The 19,157-nt window shown below is 46.4% G+C and overlaps 1 protein-coding gene across 1 annotated transcript; it reads right to left on the reverse strand.

Annotated features, from left to right (window-relative positions):
- Window positions 1-1,491: 1,491 nt before the first annotated feature.
- On the reverse strand, window positions 1,492-17,159 carry LOC119466209 (glutamate receptor ionotropic, delta-2). The gene is made up of 5 exons (XM_049657800.1): window positions 16,154-17,159; window positions 14,755-14,908; window positions 10,853-11,070; window positions 3,881-4,167; window positions 1,492-2,195 (listed from the first exon to the last, which is right to left on the reverse strand). Exons 1-5 carry the CDS (start codon window positions 16,298-16,300, stop codon window positions 1,892-1,894), a joined length of 1,110 nt encoding a protein of 369 aa, XP_049513757.1. The 5' UTR covers window positions 16,301-17,159; the 3' UTR covers window positions 1,492-1,891.
- Window positions 17,160-19,157: the final 1,998 nt, after the last annotated feature.

Consider the following 19,157-nt stretch of genomic DNA (forward strand, 5'->3'; position numbering starts at 1 on the left):
CGCTGGTATTTGCGTTCAGACCGCTCAAATGGTGTTCATAATTGCACAGGACATATATTTATGCCTTAAGAATAAATTCCTTTCTTTCTCTTCTTTATTTTATTTTTTTAATGCCGCTCAGTGATGGCGCGTGCATTGCGGCCGCAGTGTCGGCTTTCGTTCGACTATACGTTATTGTACGGTTCCCTTTGGAGAACAACTATTTTTCTCGTTGTTCGAGCAGCATGTATCTCTTGTGTGTATTGTTGCGCATATAGTTTTCGATCAGTAGATCTTGCGAAATGCAGACGAAGAAATATATGTAATCTTCCTGCTTGCCACTTCAAACAAGTAAAGCATAACTGCCCCATCCGGCGCCTTGCACTCAGATTTACCGGAAGCATTGCTATAGATAAAACAGTCGCAGTTTCACCCGAAAGGCTAAGCATCGATTGCGATCTCAAATTAGTAGAGAGCTATTCGGAGTAGGGATAGTAGTTTTATCGGCTGCATAAACTTGGACACATTGGCTTACTAACTGAATTAACAATCGTGGTGTCAGCGCGCACAACAAAACATGAATAGATCACACTGAATGACCGCAGCCAACGACTGTCAAAACGCTGGCAGCAAGCGCAGGTACGCGCGGTCTATCGCTTCAACGGAAACTGAGCGGCGAATGCACAGCGCATACAAAGGTCAGAGCCGTGTGGAGATAAGAGACGGTGCGGGCGACGGGCACCGCCGGGCAAACTGCAAAGGAGAAGTTGTTGGCAGAGGAGGAGCTGCCCCCTCCCCCCCTCTTCCCGCTTTGTTGCTTTCGCGTGGGAGATTGAGTGGCAAGATAAGCCTTTGGTGCCGGAGCACAGCGCCGCCCCGCCTCCCTCCCTCCCTCCCATACCCCCACGCGACGGTCGCGTTTTGCTTTCCGCCGAGCGTTCGCTCTCCGTGATAGCGCGCGGGGGAGTTCGCCCTCTGTGATAGCGCGCGTCCCCCGCGCGCTTTCGCTCGCGCATACGGCGCGCGGCGACATCGCCCTTGGAATCTATACGGAACCTCACGGCGACGGCGACGACGACGGCGACGCCGACGGCAGAAATCCGGTTGAAGTGTCCATACAATTGCTATCGCAATAAAAAAGAGTAAACTGCAGCGCAACATTGCATTGAAGTTTCTGCCTTCTTTGCGTAACAGAATGCGGAGTAATTGATACGGGGTCATTTATTGCGGTCCGACCTCGAGCGCCGAAAAGGGGTTCAGTTAGTCATTCTATATGCTAATCTTTGGTCGTAGGCCGTACGTGCATATTTTTTACAGTCTAAAGAAAACATATCTAAAGAAAAAAAGGTACAATCACTGCGCATGGCCAAAAAGAGTGAGACACCGATTAAATTTCCCCCGAAATATTACGGTTAAGATGTGTTAGTTCTGCCTCAGACAAGGCCAAAGACAGAGTGCTTTGGCCTTGTCAAAAAATCGGTTTTTAGTCGATTTACCCTACCATACCCCCTTGAATCTTTTTTTGATTGACATTGGTCTCAACGAGGTGTGTTTAATGTTGCGCGTTTTGTATGGGTTGTGCTATCTGTGACGCTCACTGCGCGTATGCGTTCATCGCTCATCGCTGCCACCTGAAGTAGCACGCTGTAGGTTGGCTGCCAAGCAAGCCTATTCACCATCCGTTTAAGGAAGGCCTGCCAAAACGTTCTTTATTGTGACCATTCTTGCTCTGGACACTTACTTAGAATGTCAAAGTACTAAATTCTTGACTGAGAGAGCCGCTATACGCCGACCCCTTTCAGTGCCTGTCGCATCGAGAGGAAAGGAAAACTGCTCACGCGAGACCTGCGATTACTGTCATCGCATTTCGACGACTACTGCGCCTAAAGACATCTCCGTCTGGCGACTGCGTTTACGACCGCCGTAGCCGGAGTGCTTGCCGCCTGCGGCGCGCCCTCGCGGCGGCGATGGCGGTGAGCTTCTTCTTGAACATATCGTCGGTGCGCGGCTTGCACAGCTCGGAGAGGAACACGAGGCACGATATTCCGGCGCAAGCAAGCCACAGCACGAACACTCCGAAAACATCGGCGAAGGCCAGCGTGGACGCCACTTGTTCGGGACCCGATGAGGCGGACGATCCACCGCAGCGGCTCACGTCGCCCGTGGCGCGGATCCACCAGTAGTTGACCAGACCGGCCTCCACCAGGCGTCGGATTCTGCGAAAGTGCAGGCCCGCCGGTGACCACCCTGAAACGCTCTGAAGGTTAGGACGCTCAAGCTTGTGTACAACTCCTATTTCGTTATTCAAATAAGTGTAAAACTCAGAAACACTCCCATTTGCTTTCTATGACAATTAATTAAAATTTATTGAAGTAATTCATTAATTGAATTACTTCAGTTGGTGGTGGCAGTGTCACGCGGAAAACTGGGCCGATCCTGGCGATAGTGCAGAAAGGGTCCAAGCCCAATGGCACATACCAGGGACAAAAAAGAGATATAAACAGAGAAAGAAAGAGAGAGAGAAAGAAAAGAAAATCACCAGCCCTTTCCCTGCCAAGAAAATGGGGGTAAGCAAAGGTTGCGGTGTGTGTACTTGACATAGTACTTTCCCTTCCCTTTCCTACTACTTTCCGTTCCCTTACCTTCTACTTTTGTTTCCCTTTCGTGCAACTTTTCCTTCCGTTGCTTTGTACGTTTCCTTCCCTTGATGTATACATTTAATAAATGTTTGTTTTATTACCGTGACATTTCGTGAACTTTATACGTTACCCTGACCAAGGTCAGAGACACACACGACAAGCTTCCCATTTCGCTTAACCCCTTTTCTCGACAGGGGAAGGGCTGGTCAATTTTTTATTTAGATAAGTGCACAATTTCACGCCTTTCCAGCCCTTGCCTTGTGGGTGGCAATGCTGCCACCTTTTCACACCGTTGTAAACCGGCACTTGGAGCTAGAGCGCCAGCAAATTAAGAGACGTACATTAGGGTGTTCTCTTTAACAGTGCGCCGTACATTTTCTTAAAAGTAGGCCTTGCAGTATTAGCGAGCCCCACTCGTGACGATGGCCATTGAGCAAAGCAGCAGTCGGGCATCTCAACATTTCTATGGATTAGACATCGTGGGCTCAAACAGCAGAATTTTTGAACACCGCGACATAAAGCCAAGCAAGGAGGCACAAAACAGAGCACAGATTATCTTCTCTGTCCTCTGCCGCGCTGTTCAAATTCTGCTGTTTGCCAAGATGGGTACCAACCAGGCCATAATGAACAAGCTGTTATCGTGGGCGCATTTTCGAGTGGCCCTGGCTCTCAATGTAACCAAACATGCTGAAGCTCAGTGATCCATTCGTTGACGTTTGGCGTCTTTGTTGTTTCCCACCGCACTATGTCCGAGAGGGCTTCACAACAACTTCACAAAAGGTTTGGCACAGATGCACTGAACCTAACACAGATGAACCTAACACAGATGCACTGACAGCGATAGCACGGAACTCCTCGGACACGTCTTGTAACTTAGGCGTTGGCGACACGTTGGCGCGAAACAGCACGCAAGGAGCTCCGCCAGTGGCGCTGCCGGCGCCGCACCTCGAAGGTGCCCGACATCGGCCCGACAAGAAACCGTCGGCTTAATCGGCACCCAGTTAAATATTGGTTAACGTTAGCTTGGCGTTTACTGTTCGTTCCGTTCAGGCCAACACATACACGCTCAGCAGTAGATTCAAGCAGAACAGTAGATGCAAATAGATCTAGAAGCTCGGCAGTAGATTCAACTAGAACAATCGCAGCAGTTCGATTCCATGCCGCGGCATGGAATCAAACTTGCGACCTGGTGCTCATGAGCGGAGCGCCATAGCTGCCAGCGTAACGAGGACCACTTCAGGTATATTGAACGACATACGTACACCTTGTTGATGTCCCTGAACAGCACCGGGTCGATGTCCTTGCGGGCGAAGCTGTTCAGCGGGTGGGAGACGAGTCCCTCGCGGGCCAGGTAGAACTCGGCGCCCTCGTACGACTGGCACACGGACGAGATGCGGAACACGAGCGAGGTGCCGTCGCTGATGACGGCGGCGCGACCCCGGACCACCCGCCGCAGCAGGGGCGGGCCGTAGAGCACGGAGGCGGGAACGGCCGTGCCCCGGTCTCGCACCACGCGACCAATCTGACGGAGCTCGGGGTTGGTCGAATGCTGCGAGAGAAGGAGTGCTGCATTTACAAGAGGAGAAGGAGGACAATGACGAAAATGAGAGAGAAATACAAGAAAATTAACCAGTGGAAGTGCCGGCTGGCAGCCCTGTATGGGGTAAAGGGGCAAAGGTAATAGAAGTTGATAGAAGGAGAGAATGAATATAAAAAACGCATCTTGCTTTTCTTCAATTCCTGTAATAGCACTAAAGGGTACACTCGAAAGAAGTTTTTCTCATTCATTGCACTAAGTTGTTTAGATTTCTCAGGTACAATTGAGAACCATTTTTACATAAAGTGTATAGCTACCTTGAGCAAGTATGAATGTTATGAAACATAATGCAAGCGCAAGACCAACAGATTTTCGGTTGGGTAACCTTTCTCGAGTGTGTTAACCCACGTATACAAGACAATGGTGTCAACGCGTCAGATGCTTTAGAGACGTGATTCCTGCGGCGTGTCGAGAGCGTGGATAGTAAAGATGGCTCTGTGGTAGTCATCAACATGCTAGGCATGCGATTGCGCGTCGTCTTCTCGCGAGGATCATGACATGAGAAACTCATCGATCATCTCCTCATACGAGACCTTGTTTGGCACTGATGATGATTACTAAGTGGGGGCTGCGGATGACTGCGGCGACCCAGTTGAAATGTCTCTAGCTGTTGGATAATGAAGGGGTCTGCAACACATGCTTGAAATCGACTAATCATCTCTTCTTTGATTCTCTCCCACGATTCGTTATTTTCAAAGATGTGCATGAGGTAGAAGCAAAGTGCCTCACCGGTGACGTATTCATTGAAGTTCACGACCATATCCCGTTCCGACCATGATGCAACGGATGCGTGGAGCTCGAAGATGCGGAACCAGTCATCCACTGGTCCATCGTCCGCTGATCCGGTGTACTTGGGCGTCCAAGGCTTTCGATTATGTGGTCGTGACGCTGTTCGGTGTTGGTGGTGGATTTCGGCGCTCGGATTTCACGGCGTGGTGTTTAATACTTGCATGATGATGTGAGCACGATGCGGTGGCTGCCAGGTCTTTATCCTGTCGACTTGTGTGACGCGAGCAGGAGGTTGCGGACGAGACAAATATGGTCACCCGAACACTCCTTTATTGTAGCGAGAGCTACATTGGTCGTATTCTCGCCGTTTAGCAGTGGCCGGTGGCTGCACCGCGAGCTGAGCCGTTGCCTAGCAATCGCCGCAGCTAGCAGTGCCGCTCGCCGCGCCATCTGGTATGACGTCAGAGGAGGAGTCGGTGAAACCACGTTGCAATAACAGAGGAGGAGCCGGCGTTGCATCGTATATATAGAAGAGGTGGCTCGGTGGGATTCGTCGGCAGATATGGAAAGTGAGTCGGAGAGACGGAAAGAAGCCAGGCTTCGTCGTCGAAACGAAACCAAGAGGAGGCAGCGAGCCGAGGAGACGGAGGAAGAACGAGCCGCACGCCTCGAGAAGCGTCGTAAGTACTAAGCGGCCAGGCGAGTGGATTCAGATGAGGATAGCACCCGAAACGTGTTCCCACCCCCTTATCCTCCCGCCTCACCGACCACCGGGTCGGGCCGTCTTTGTGGCAATTGAGAAACAACAAGATGAAGACTTTCAAAATAAATGCGTTATCCTTTAAAAATATCTAGTCTTTAATGTAACCATAACATAACGAGAGGTAACGATCAAACCTAAACACTCAGACGTACGAAGCTAAACGATAAAGATGTAACTCTAGAGAGAATCAAGCTAAACAATAAGATTAACCGTACCTCTCACTACTGACTGAGTTAAGTCACAGCCAATTTTTCTTCGTCTTCTCTTTCCTGCGCGGCCCATCTGTTCCCCTATATATATATATATATATATATATATATATATATATATATATATATATATAACATCATCAGCCTATATTTATATCCCCTGCAAGACGAAGGCCTCTCCCTCCGATCTCCAATAACCCATGTCTTGCGCTCGCTGATTCGAATTTACACCGGTAAGTTTCCTAATTTCATTACCCCACCTAGTTTTCTGCTGGCCTCGACTGCGCTTCCCTTCTCTTGGTACCTATATATAATAATTCACTCACGCACTCACTCACTAAGGTCACGTGGTAGAGCTAGGGTGAAGATGGGAGAGCGTCTATATATATATATATATATATATATATATATATATATATATATATATATATATATATGTTCCCACCCCCTTATCCTCCCGCCTCTCATATATATATATACATAGACGCTCTTCCATCTTCTCCTTAGCTCTACCAAGTGACCTATATATATGTATATAGACGATCTCCTATCTTCTCCCTAGCTCTACCACGTGAACTGAGTGAGTGAATTAACTTAATTGAAGGTCCGGCGAGGACGCGAACTCGTCGCGCACCCGCCTAGTCCCACGTCGTGACCGGCAGGTCCAGCCTGCCGGTCCCGATGGACTGAGAGAGAGAGAGAGAGAGAAAATGATTTAATGAAAGGCAGGGAGGTTAACCAGGACTGAGCCCGGTTGGCTACCCTACACTGGGGGAAGGAAAAAGGGGAGAGAGAGATTAAGAGAAGAATAGAAAGTTCACTCTTGATATCGCCGACGTAGCAACAGATCTCTGTTCTATCACTGATTATCACTCAGTCCGGGTCATAGACGGTCACTCAGTCCTGTCGTTTTTAAAAATCGCAGCAGCGCTTTTGTGGCCTTTTGCAGCTGTGATATTCGAGGCCATGGTTCCAAGACCTTGCTCAAAGTGAACGGTCTTCTATCTAGCCTATTGAGAACGTTGCAGAGGTTATGTCTTTCGCTTTGAAAAGATGGACAGTAGCATAGTAGGTGTTCTATAGTCTCATCGACACCACAGGCATTACACTCGGCGCTATCAGCCATTCCAATCAAACACGTGTAAGCATTGGTGAATGCAACACCCAAGCGTAAGCGGCACAGCATTGTCTCCTCATTTCGCGGAAATCCAGGCAACAGCCGCAGCTGCATAAATGGGTCGAGAGAATGCAACCAATGTTGGGCGAATTCAGTTGTATGCCACTTCTCCAATGTCATAGTTTGCGCTAGCTTGCTTAGATGTTGGGCTGCGTCAGTCCTCGACAAAGGTACAGAAACAATATTTGCTCCTTCGTGTGCTTTCCTAGCAGCTTCGTCGGCGATGTCGTTGCCGGTGATGCCGCAATGACTCGGCAGCCACTGAAACACGACGTCGTGTCCTTTTGCGATCGTATGGTGGTGCATTTCTCGTATCTCCGAGACGAGTTGTTCGCAGGACCCGCGACGGAGAGCTGACAAAAGACATTGTAGGGCCGCCTTTGAATCGCATAATATTACCCACCGATTAGCCGGTTGGTTGTTAATATAATCAATGGCACCTCGGAGGGCAACAAGCTCCGAAGCGGTCGATGATGTCACGTGAGAAGTCTTGTATGTGATGCTCATTGATCGTGATGGTATAACCACTGCGCCGGTGGAGCTGGTCTGAGTGGAAGAGCCATCCGTATATATGTGGATCCAGTCAGAGTAGAAAGAGTGCAAGCAATCGAGAGCTGCTTGCTTCAAGGCCAAAGTGGGCATGTCCGTCTTTTTTCTTATTCCTGGAACGTAAAGGCGCACTTCAGGTTGTTTTAAACACCACAACGCTGATGGTGAACGTGTCGAGGGTGTGAACCCCGATGGTAGGGAGGCACTATGAATGTTGACCACGTTGGAAAATGACGCCTGTGGTCGTCGTTCTGGCAGGGAGGCAAGAGAGCTTGATTGCACCCGTGAAACGTGGCGAATATGGGCCCTAAGCGTGTCGATGGTCATGTAAGTCGTGATCGGATGGTCTTGAGCCGTGATAACTGTTCCTGCTGTTGAGGCGCTCCGCGGAAGGCCGAGGCAAACACGTAATGCCTGTGCTTGCACGCTCTGAAGGGCTCGAAGATTTGATCTGCATGTTTTAGCAAGCACGGGAGAGCTATAGCGTAGGAAGCCGATAAAAAGCGCTCGGTACAACTGTAGCATAGAGCTCACTGATGATCCCCACGCTTTACCGGCGATGAATTTGAAAACGTGAACCATAGATGTGAGCTTCTTCTTCAAGTGGGCAACCTGAGGGCTCCAGGAGAGGTCTCGGTCAACAAAGACACCCAAAAACCGATGATTTCTCTTGTAGGAGATACGCTGGCCATTGATGCACACTGGATAACCAGACATCGCTTTTCGCGTAAAAGCGACTAACGCACATTTTTCTGTCGAGATGGTTAGGCCTTGTGTGCAAAGATAGCCAGTTGCCTGCGTTGCTGCCTTCTGTAACCTTGCCCGAACCTGCGGGCGAGTCACCGATGTACGAGGTGGACTATACTGGCAAGCGGAAGCCAAAAACGAAACTTTATTCCCACTCCCCCAAAGCCCCTTATATTGATGATGATGATGATGATTTATTGGCATCCCCTTTGAAACGGGGCGGCGACAAATAGTCACCTAGCCTGCTTGATTTAATCAGGTATACTATACATGTTCTTTATCTTGCATTTTTGTATACCTATTATTATTTTTCTTTTTCAAAAATTTACCTTGTACCGCTGCCTATGATTTTAAGAGATCAGGTCGCATCCATCTTTTCCCTACTTTTTTTCCACCAGTACTCTAATCGTCTCTTGCTGATCTCTACGGCTGATCTGTTTATGTTTCCTTCCACTTTAAACCCAAGCGCTTCTGGGAGTTGCACGTTACCTACGGTTCTCGCTGGGTGGATCCCGTCGCATTCCATTAGGATGTGCTGAGTGGTCTCTGGATCTTTACTGCAGCATACACATGTCTCATCTAATTCCGAATATTTGTTCCGATATGTTTTCGTCCTTAGGCAACCGGCTCGAGCCTCAAATAGCAAGGCACTGCCCTTTGTGTTATCGTACAGATTTTCCCTTCTAATTTCTTTCTTCTCATTCTTGTAAATCTCCATTGTCCTTTTCGTTTCCATTCTTTGCATCCAATTCACGGTCTCTATTTCTCTCACTTTCTTTCTGATGACCCCTGGTTGTCTATTTACAGTTTCGATTATCCTGTACTTGGTTGCCAACTTCCTTGACCTCTTCCTCCATTCTGTGTCCACGCTTTTCATGTAGAGATACTTGTGCACTTTAGCCGCCCATTTATTTTCATCCATGTTCCTGAGCCTTTCTTCAAAACTAATTTTGCTTTGTGCTTCTCTGACTTCAAAAGAGGCCCAACCCATGTCTCCATGCACTGCCTCATTTGTCGTATTACCGTGTGCTCTCAAAGCCAACCGGCCTACTGATCTTTGGTTAACTTCCAAACCCGCCAATATATCCGATTTTAAGCATATAATGGCATTTGCGAATGTTAGCGCTGGCACCATTACTCCTTTCCAGATTCCACGCACCACCTCATACTTATTGTGGCCCCACAGTGCTCTGTGTTTCATTAATGCTGCATTCCGCTTCCCCTTTATTTTCAGATTATCTTGGTGGTTGCTTGAGTAATTCTTTCCTTCGTTTATGTGTACGCCGAGGTACTTATATTGCTTCACTATGGGTATTACTTGCTGTTGAATTGACACCACGAAGTTACTCGTGTGCTCATTAAAGATCATAATCCCTGATTTCTCTGTGCTAAACTTAAGGCCTAGATTTGTCGCTGCGTTCCCACAGATATTCGCAAGTATCTGTAAATCTTTTTTATTGTCCGCTAGTAGCACAATGTCGTCTGCGTACATCAGTCCAGGGATCTTCTGTTGCACCATTTGTCCATTACGCATGTAGGATAAATCAAAACCTAATTCGCTGTTTTCCAGTCGTCTTTCTATGCCCTTGACGTAAAGCGTGAACAACAATGGTGACAGAGGGCATCCTTGCTTCAATCCTTGGTGAATTCCCACCATTTCATTTCCTTTTCGGCCTTCCCATGCCACTTGTACTTGGTTGTCTCGATATATCTCCCTCAGCAGCTCCACGAAATCGTCATCTATGCCTTCGTATTGAAGAATATCCCACAACAATTCCCTGTCTACGTTGTCATAAGCTCCTTTAATATCTAGAAATGCTATCCATAAAGGTCTTTTCTGAGCTACTGAAATCTCTATGCACTGAGTTAGTACAAACATATTGTCTTCTAAGCGTCTGCCTGGCCTGAACCCATTCTGTAGTTCCCCCAATACACCGTTTTCCTCCACCCACTTCGACAGTTCTAATTTTATGGCTTGCATTGCCATTCTATATATCACCGACGTTACTGTAACTGGCCTGTACGAGCTCGTCTTATCCTTATCTCCTTTGCCTTTGTAGATAAGATTCATCTTGCTTTCACGCCATCCAACGGGAATATTCTTTGTTCTAATCACTTGCTCTATGGCATTAGTCAGCAGTGCCTTGCTTTTTGGACCGAGGTTTTTGATTAGCTGTATTGGGATTTCATCGGGTCCTGCTGCCGTGTTGTTAGGGACATTTTCTGCTGCCTTTTTCCAATAAAAGCTTTCTATGCTGAATTTTGATCTCTCAGGCTTGTAGCGCCACCTTGTAGCGCCACCTTATGGCCACTTGCCCAAGGCGACCTCTACATAGCCCACCGGCCCGGTTGCGGGCACGCCGGACAGCCAGGTTTTGGTTGTATAGAGCGGGGCTTCACACACATGCACTTTTCTTTCAACTTTGCTACTCCTAATGCTAATGCATTAAAAATGACACTCACGGCGACCATGGCGACGTACGAGGTGCCGAGCCACATGTGAGGCAGGGTGTGTGGTCTGCTAACCAGGTGGCGCACACTCTCGATCTTCTCCACCTCAGACTTGATCATGAGGCAGGCGCGCATGTGGCCACAGAAGGCGTTCATCAGCACAAGGGCGGCCAGCCACCAGGCCGCGCTCAGCAGGCGCTCACCGCCAAGCGAAGGAACCTGCGCCGACGCTACAGAGGAGGGATTCGTTTTGAACAGCGTCGGCTTTTATAACGCTCTCTTCACCAACAGCATACGCATGTCATTTCAGTGTTGCAGGCATTATGGACTTCATAAAAATTTGCCAGTGAAAAAAAAAATCTGTAGTTTCACTGCCTTGAAACGAAGACATTGTCTTTCATGAGAAAAATGGGTCACTAACTATTTGTGCATTGCAGGTCTGTCCCCCGTTCGTCCAGTGTTAGGTGTGCAGGGGAGATTTTGAATGACTCCAGACACACATTTAAATGGGCATACTAGTTCAAAGTTTAAAGGTAGTGAGCTGAGCAAGCGTAGAGAATGTAGTTGGTCCCTTAATTCGCTTCAAATGCAATCTTGAAGACCAAAAGCATGGGCGGGCGCATTCCGTTTGACATACGGTTTGGGGACATCTCACGTAAGTGTACACGCTGAGTGAACCTGTTCTTCACGTATATCTTGCTCGTGGAGTCACCAGAGGTTTTGTTCATAAGCGTGATTATATATAATGCTTACACAAAGCAAATAGTCAAGCTTCATTACTCTGTGCTACCTTATGGATGTTCAGTGTTCAGCGATTGAAACACGATACTCCGATTGCCAATTACACTAACAGCTAAGGGCATTCACTTTAGTATACGTATTTGACCGTGTGACAGGGAAATGAATATGCGCCGTCTACTGAAGTCTATTATATTCGGTGACAACCTAAACATTCAGTACAAGTTTCACAAAAACGCACTGCACCTGCACTTCGCCTCTGACCCGAGCCAGCTGGAGTTCGCTTACATGTTAATCACTTTGCTCTTCTAATCTAAATGTTTAGCTAATTAGAAAATAAAAGATCGTTGTTTTAATGCCTTTTCGTGCTTTTCGCGCTTGGTCAGTGGTGAGAGCGACGGTTCGCTCACCTTATCAACGGTATCAGCCGGCCGTGAGCGGTGGATGATAAGACTAGTATAGAATAAAGCATAACACATCGCTACAAAATACCTTTCCTGGATCACCCATAAAATGTGCCAAAACGTTCAGTGTTCATCCTAAAGCCAGTGACTCAAACACAGATCTGTACGAAGAAAACAACTGCTTTAAGCAAGCCAAACCGCTTGACGACATGGAAATAAGCAAATTGGCTGGTGAATCTCTGCAAATTGTGTTCGAGTTGGGCAGCGTACAAAATTATAAACTTTTATTAGGTTGTCACCGACTATGATTCGTCAAAGCTGCTTTACGTATGCATAGTCGCTCAAGGAGACCGCCAATACCCGCTCTTCTCGCTCGGCAATTGGCTTTCACGGCTCCTTCTTATCGAAGACTCCACCCTCTGCCAGACGAGCCTCAGTCATCGACAAGATGTGACGAGAAAGCGCGCCTTATCGCCAAGCTCTCAAGGCATATCGCTCGTTGCAGTGACTGGCTTCGCTGGCAGAGGCCGTACTATCTTGAGCACCCTTCCCCCTTTATTCTTTCGCTTCTTATCACTCGTCGTAGATAACGACTGATATTGGCAACAATGAGTGCTTGGCATAGTGTCAGCCAAAAACGAAGGGCAACACGAATGGAACATGAAAACGGCCCTTACATTATACGGCCCTGAAATGCGGTGCGACCAGCGGCAACCTGCCAATCGGGCACCGTTAGATGAGCAATTAACAGGTCTCGTAAAGCACTTGCGCTAGAGGTATCCGTAAGAGGAAATTCCAGCCAATTGCGATCGTGCACATATAATTAGCTAAGACGGCCAGCCAGTGGCGAAGGGCACTTGCGAAGGAAAATATTTGTGAATTAAAGCCCAGAAGTTTGCCGGCAGACTCCGACAGATGGCGCAAGCGCTCTGTGCCGGCCATTCGTTCTGGCGCCCTAGAAAAACTTGGAGATTGTACGCAGGCTCATGTACGCTCTAATCAGCGAATACAAGTTGCTCCAGGGCAGAATGCGTTCAGGCACTGGAACTTCGGCGCCCATAATTCTGTCAACATCACTTTCTTCATCAGCCTATACTGTGTCCATTGTAGTTCGAAAGCCTCCCTCGGCGATCTCCAATTATCCCTGTCTTACATCGATTGAAACCTTTATATTCGTATAATTTTTTAATCTCGTCACACCGCCGAATCTTCCGTTCCCCTTGGATGTGCTTGCCGCCCCTGCGCATCCCATCTGTTGTCCTAACAGACAAACGGTTGTCCGCTGTACGCGCGACATATTTTGAGCAGCTCCGTTTCCTCTGAACTTCAACTTGAATGTCTGCTACAACCTTTTGCTTCCTATCCACGGAGTGCTACCATTTTTAGTTTCTTTCCTGAAGTTCCGTTGCTAACCTTCAAGTTTCAGCCGCATAAGTTTCGGTAGAGCGCCTTGATTGCATACCACTTCACGTATACTGGTAAGGTGTAGTTAATGACTTCATAGTGGCTGCCATACACGCTGTAAGCTATTCTTATTCGTCACATAATTTTGATATTTTGCTATAGCAAACTGTTATAAAGCACAAATTGACTCCTACTTTTTCTCACTGCCTGTTCTACAAGGCTTTTGCAGAGCCAATTGACAGGTAGATTACGCGAAACACAGTATGTGGCCCCTGTAAAGTGTTGCAAAGCACTCTCTTAAACGCACATCATAAGCTTTGTGTACCTTAAGCACTGTAGGCAAATGATGCGTTATTCTAAGTGCGCAATCACTATTTTCCAAAGTTTATACCTGCGCACTGAGCATTGTTTTTGTCAAATAGCATGGCTGCATGCATGTACACTACACAGATGTGGGAGCGTTCTTTCCAAAGCTTTGAATTTCAGTATGCAGAGTGGCTGAGCTAACGCTAGCAAAGTTGCTTGAAAAAGATACTGGCGCAAAATGCGACCATGAGACCTAGGGTGTTGGAACATCTCTGCTCCTCTGCCGTTGGCATACTATTTGTGTGCCAATTATCCGGGGAAATAGTTAAATATAATTAAACGAACGTTTATTCGTTGAATGGAGAGCGTGCCTTAAGCATGTGAAAACAGTTATGGCGTCCTTAAGAATCATATTCAACAGTTTTCATCTCGCTATGCCTTGCGCAATAATTTGTGTCGCGCTTTATTCATAGAGCGTTATACCTTTACTAAGGGCTCTGTTGTAACATAACGCCTTGCTTACAAGATTATGTATCGTTTCTGAATGCCGCGGGGCCTGTGTCCTCCATGCACGTAGTTCTTTTACATTTCTACCTCTTTCTTTTTGTTTTTCTGTGCACTAGCGCCCATATTTCAGTGCTGTTCCTTGACACAGTAAGCTATTGTTGTTGTTGTTGTTGTTGTTGTTGTTGTTGTTGTTGTTGTTATTATTATTATTATTATTATTATTATTATTATTATTATTATTATTATTATTATTATTATTATTATTATTATTATTATTATTATTATTATTATTATTATTATTTGGCTTGAAAACACGTATGTACTTGACAGAGAGTAAATGGAGAGGAAGCAGCAGGCTGTCAACTGCCACCGCAAGGGGAGTAACGCCTGCCTACTCTTCAGAAAGGAGCACACAGACACGGTAGAACTGGGAGCGGAAAAAAAGGAAGCTGGCATATCCTGTGTATAACACACGCTAAAAAAAGGTCGTCCACTATTGATGCAAATGCGTGCCAATTCTTGACTAAAGGCACGCAAAGTAAGGGGTCTGCTCACCTTCGAAGAAGAGGTTCTCCAGGTACTGCCAGACGGCGTCGCTAAAGAAGCCGTAGAAAGAGTAGCTCCGTCCCTCTCTCGACGCGTGCATTGAATTGAACAGAGCCGTGACCAAAGACACGATCACCAGGGCTACGCTCAGAAACATCCACACCTGCAACGGGCAGAACCGCGCAAATTAAATAGAGAAAAACCGCATTTTGCATAGGATGCTGGCAGGCATTTCGCGGCCACTCTATCTCTTCTCTGTGCGCCTTGTGCTACGTATCCTTGGTGTTCATGTTCTTTTTTTTAATGGAATTCAGCCTTTTGATGGTACATGTTGGCTTCGATCGCCTTATGCTTGTTTGCTTCTGCCGAAGTATGCACGAAGTCTCCGCGCCTACCTTAAATAGCTATAAACCACAATAATTTTGCTCGTTCCGTATAACGGTGCAGATCATTGCTCCGAATACATACATTTCCGTGCTGAATTGTAGCGTAATTACTGTTTTACACATCATCACATTCGCTCAGTTAAGTTATTGTACGCACCCGGAACGCAATTATTTACACCCACGCTCACTTGTTACCTATACGCGTATTCGTTTCCTTCTCTGGGGAAACTGAAGTTGAGGAATGTCCGAAGTGCAGCCTGGTCCAGCATGCGAGAAGAGACCTCAGTAGAAGGTAACCAACGCCTGTGACCATGAACCATTTATAGGCATTTTGCACTGTGCTTCAATTGAAAAATGTAACGCTTACAGTGTATACGACGATTGGGTGCAGAAGCACCTATTTTTTATTTATTTTGCTCAAACAGAACCACCACTTAGGCCCGATGAAGACAAATAATTAAACAGGAAAGACCCCGTACCCAACAAATAATTTTTATCTGCAGCGATACCGATCCACAGGCCGCAATACGCTCGCTCCATACACACAAAATCACTTATTGCACCTTAATATCAATTCGATACATATGCTACATTACGCTATATTGCTATATTACGTCCTATCAAAGTTTAGACGAGTCAAGCATATTGTCAACAGTTTAAGCGAAATTGAGGTAGGTTCATAAAAGTGGATGGCGAAATTCAAGAGGTAACCTTAGTTTTGCAACCCGTACGAGTACTTGAAGGACGTTTAACCTACACATTCAACATGTACGCGAACCGAACCATGGCATTTTCCGGAATATCGTCCACATCAAACTTTCCGTTCTCCCTAAATATGCTGACAAACAGTGAAGTAATCGAAACGAGTGCGCTTAACCACGCAACGCAGCAACAAACTATAAGCATGCGTTTATAAAATTGCTGCCTACCACTCTGGCTGTTGGGAAGAAACTGCGTGCTATTTTCCACCCAGAACCGTATATAAAATAAAGATCGAATATGTTTGCCTGCCGCCAACGCACCATCCAGTCGAAGGCCATGATGTATCCGAAGACGCTGCTCTCTTGAGCTGTCGTTCGGCCTGCCAAGATGCGTAGTTCCTCCAGGTAGAAGACGGCTGACGGCTGCGCAATCTCCAGACGTTCGGTGGCAGGAAAGAATGGCCCCATAGCCAGGTCGCTCTCCTATATCGCAGAAGGAACCACTCAGTGCTTGTTCTTGAAGATTGAATCTGCTCAGTTGCTCATGCTAGGCTTTAGGCGCAGTATGGTGAACAAGAACCGTTAAAGACAGAAGGCAGTTAGAAGTCGGGACTTCTCCGACGCACACTGGCATATTATGAAGCGGTGTCTATGTGGCCTACTGCCATCAATGTGAATTTCCTGGTATTGAATCTGAAATCTCGTGTTGCAGAACAGAACGCATGGTCTTTCGTCTGGCCCCAAGGATGCCGGAGATTTGCAGGATCTTCACGTTGCGCGCGTATAGTGCAGGCGCTGACTTCTGTGCGGTACCGTGAAGTTAAATGTGCCAGCACAATCGCTGGTGTGTTGTTAACCGCGTGAACAGCATTTTCTACATTCTGAGATAACTCTTTTTGCAATTTTTGCAGGATTTTTCAGAACGTTGTCAGATTAAGAGTTATGATTACGCCAGAACAGTCATGCAGATGACCATTTGTGGACATTTGGGTCGATGGCTATAAAGCACTTTGTAGCTTCCACTCGTGATGCGTTAGGAAAACCTCATAAGCACATGCACTATGCTGCCTTTTACAACATCTTGTCCTGCCATTTGCGCTGCTCATATTCTTCTTCGAATGCTTTCCTTTATAGCCATTGTTCAATGAACTTGAGTAGCACGCAGCCGACTCACGTTGCGGTGGAGCATACCCATGGACCCCGTCCAGGAGCCGTTAGGCTGTGGGCTCCCCGTAGTCAGCTCCCGTGGTATGCCGATAGTGTAACTGTTCCAATGAGCATTCCACTGAGAATTAAACTTCAGTAGTTGAAATGACAATGCGCTGATTTCAATTTTGCAGGTGAGGTGCCGCCTAATAAATTGACAAAGTTGGGGAATAAACGACGACGGGTAAAAATACACGTGCTTCCTTCTATACATTACAAGTAATAATGCCCCCTTCTGAAACACTTGTCCAGCATTCTGAACTGTGTGGATTTCCTAAATGTTGGTGTTTAATTATATCTATCAGTTAATGCGTTCGGATGTGCACATGCAGGCATGATATTTGCTTCGCGCACAGCTCGAGAAAGATAGATAATGCTGATTAGAGGATTTCAGCAGAAAACCCGTTTCAACGGCGCTTCAAACACCCGAGCGCCATTTCACAATTTTGCTGTACATTTGTATGAATATGTTAATTATGATTTGACATGTAGTCCGAAGCAACCATGTCACCGCCTACAGTTACTTAAATGAGAAAGTTAAATCATTTGGCTCACTTGAAGCGTAGCACTCGAACCAGGGAGTTGAAGATGTTGCCCAGGGGGCCGGACAGTATAGGCCGGCCATCAGGACCTTGAACCATCGTTGTGTGCGGCTTGTACTGATCATAAGAACATGCGTAGCATGTCTTCTTCAAATGAAACTGATGTTTTTTTAACGACAGTGCAATAATGCACTCAATAAAAGAACTTCAAGAACGTATACAAAGTCCACAGCGCTTACTGGACCATTCCTGAGCATATAAGCTTCAGTGCGTATACGAACTGCAATGTTTCATGACGCACATAAATTTGTATGATTTTTATATGGTTGGGGGTCGAGTACAATAACCTCGGAAGTGAAAATTGGTTGTTTTATTGATGATTTCAAACCTGTGCAATTGATTTTAAGAGCCCCTGAATGCAAAAGATGCAAGACACGAAAACGTCAAATCCACGGAGAAGAAAAGATCTTCAAAAATATAAAGATACGAGTTCTTCGCGTCATACAAATTACAACTCTTTAAAAATTCTATTTCGGGCACATGAAATGTAACCACTCGTCCAAGACTCCTTGCATGGCTTGAGTACACCTGCATCAGTTAATAATTACTTGTGGCATGAGTCGGTACCTCCAGGTCCCATTGTGAACGTTAAGTGGGAGGCTGTGGGTGGCGCTCTTCTGCTTCAAAGTGCGGAGATTAATTAAAATTATACTGACTGGTTACAAGAATATATTGAATTACATAAAGCTGGCTAGGGACAACATTGCATGAACTTTATTTGTGTGAATTACCCTAATACTTGTCCACGTTCTGGTCAGCGTTAGTTCATGCACTCTATATTTGCGAGCTCAAGACTTATCACAGACTTCGTGTAAGATTTAGATAAAGCAAGCTAGTGACACAACTTAGCTGTGTTACGCCGCAATGGGTGTTATTAGCGCTTATTTGTATTTGTTGTAGTCGTACAGCGCAGCTTATACGATTTCAGTACAGCAGCTTTATTTGACGAAACAAAACAACCAAATTATCTTTGCGAGGAAATGACGTTCAATATCACTTGCTAAAAGATGTTTTCCGACATTCCGTCCCGTACACTCTAAAAATTCTGCCGTAACTATGTAACATTGTGCGGTGAATAAATACAGCAAAATATGCCCCAAACACGGCTTTGTGTCTATCTTGATAACCACACTTCGAAATAGTCAAGTAATACTTACTGGTATGATGGAGACCCTTAATGTATTTTTGTACATGTTGCCGTACAATTGTAATTACCGTAGGATAGAAGTAACTTCAACGGTGACTAGCGCTTCGAAACTATTTAAGTTTTTATCAAATACGCTGTTCTAGACCACTGACTTCGCTTTGGTAAGGCTTTCAAAGCTTAGACATTCGCTTTTATATCCTGCAAATTTTGGTCGGCGACACGCTACAGCAACGAGTGATGCAGTAATACCGATTTTCCTTTGGGCCACTTTAGGCCACTTTGGGCTGAGATCTTCCCTCTCGGGCTCCACTGACCAATCAGAACGGCTAAACGGAAGCACGTGACCAAGTGCGATTGCTGGCGTTTTCTG

Source organism: Dermacentor silvarum, chromosome 10 (assembly GCF_013339745.2).
Source record: "Dermacentor silvarum isolate Dsil-2018 chromosome 10, BIME_Dsil_1.4, whole genome shotgun sequence".
NCBI classification, from domain to species: domain Eukaryota; kingdom Metazoa; phylum Arthropoda; class Arachnida; order Ixodida; family Ixodidae; genus Dermacentor; species Dermacentor silvarum.

Coding starts and splice junctions, on each gene's coding strand:
- LOC119466209 (XM_049657800.1), bottom strand. CDS start 16,300: ATGGGGCCATTCTTTCCTGCCACCGAACGTCTGGAGATTGCGCAGCCG. Junction 14,909..16,153: donor TCATGGCCTTCGACTGGATG/GTGCGTTGGCGG, acceptor TGCCCGTTGCAG/GTGTGGATGTTTCTGAGCGT. Junction 11,071..14,754: donor GGAGAACCTCTTCTTCGAAG/GTGAGCAGACCC, acceptor CCTCCTCTGTAG/CGTCGGCGCAGGTTCCTTCG.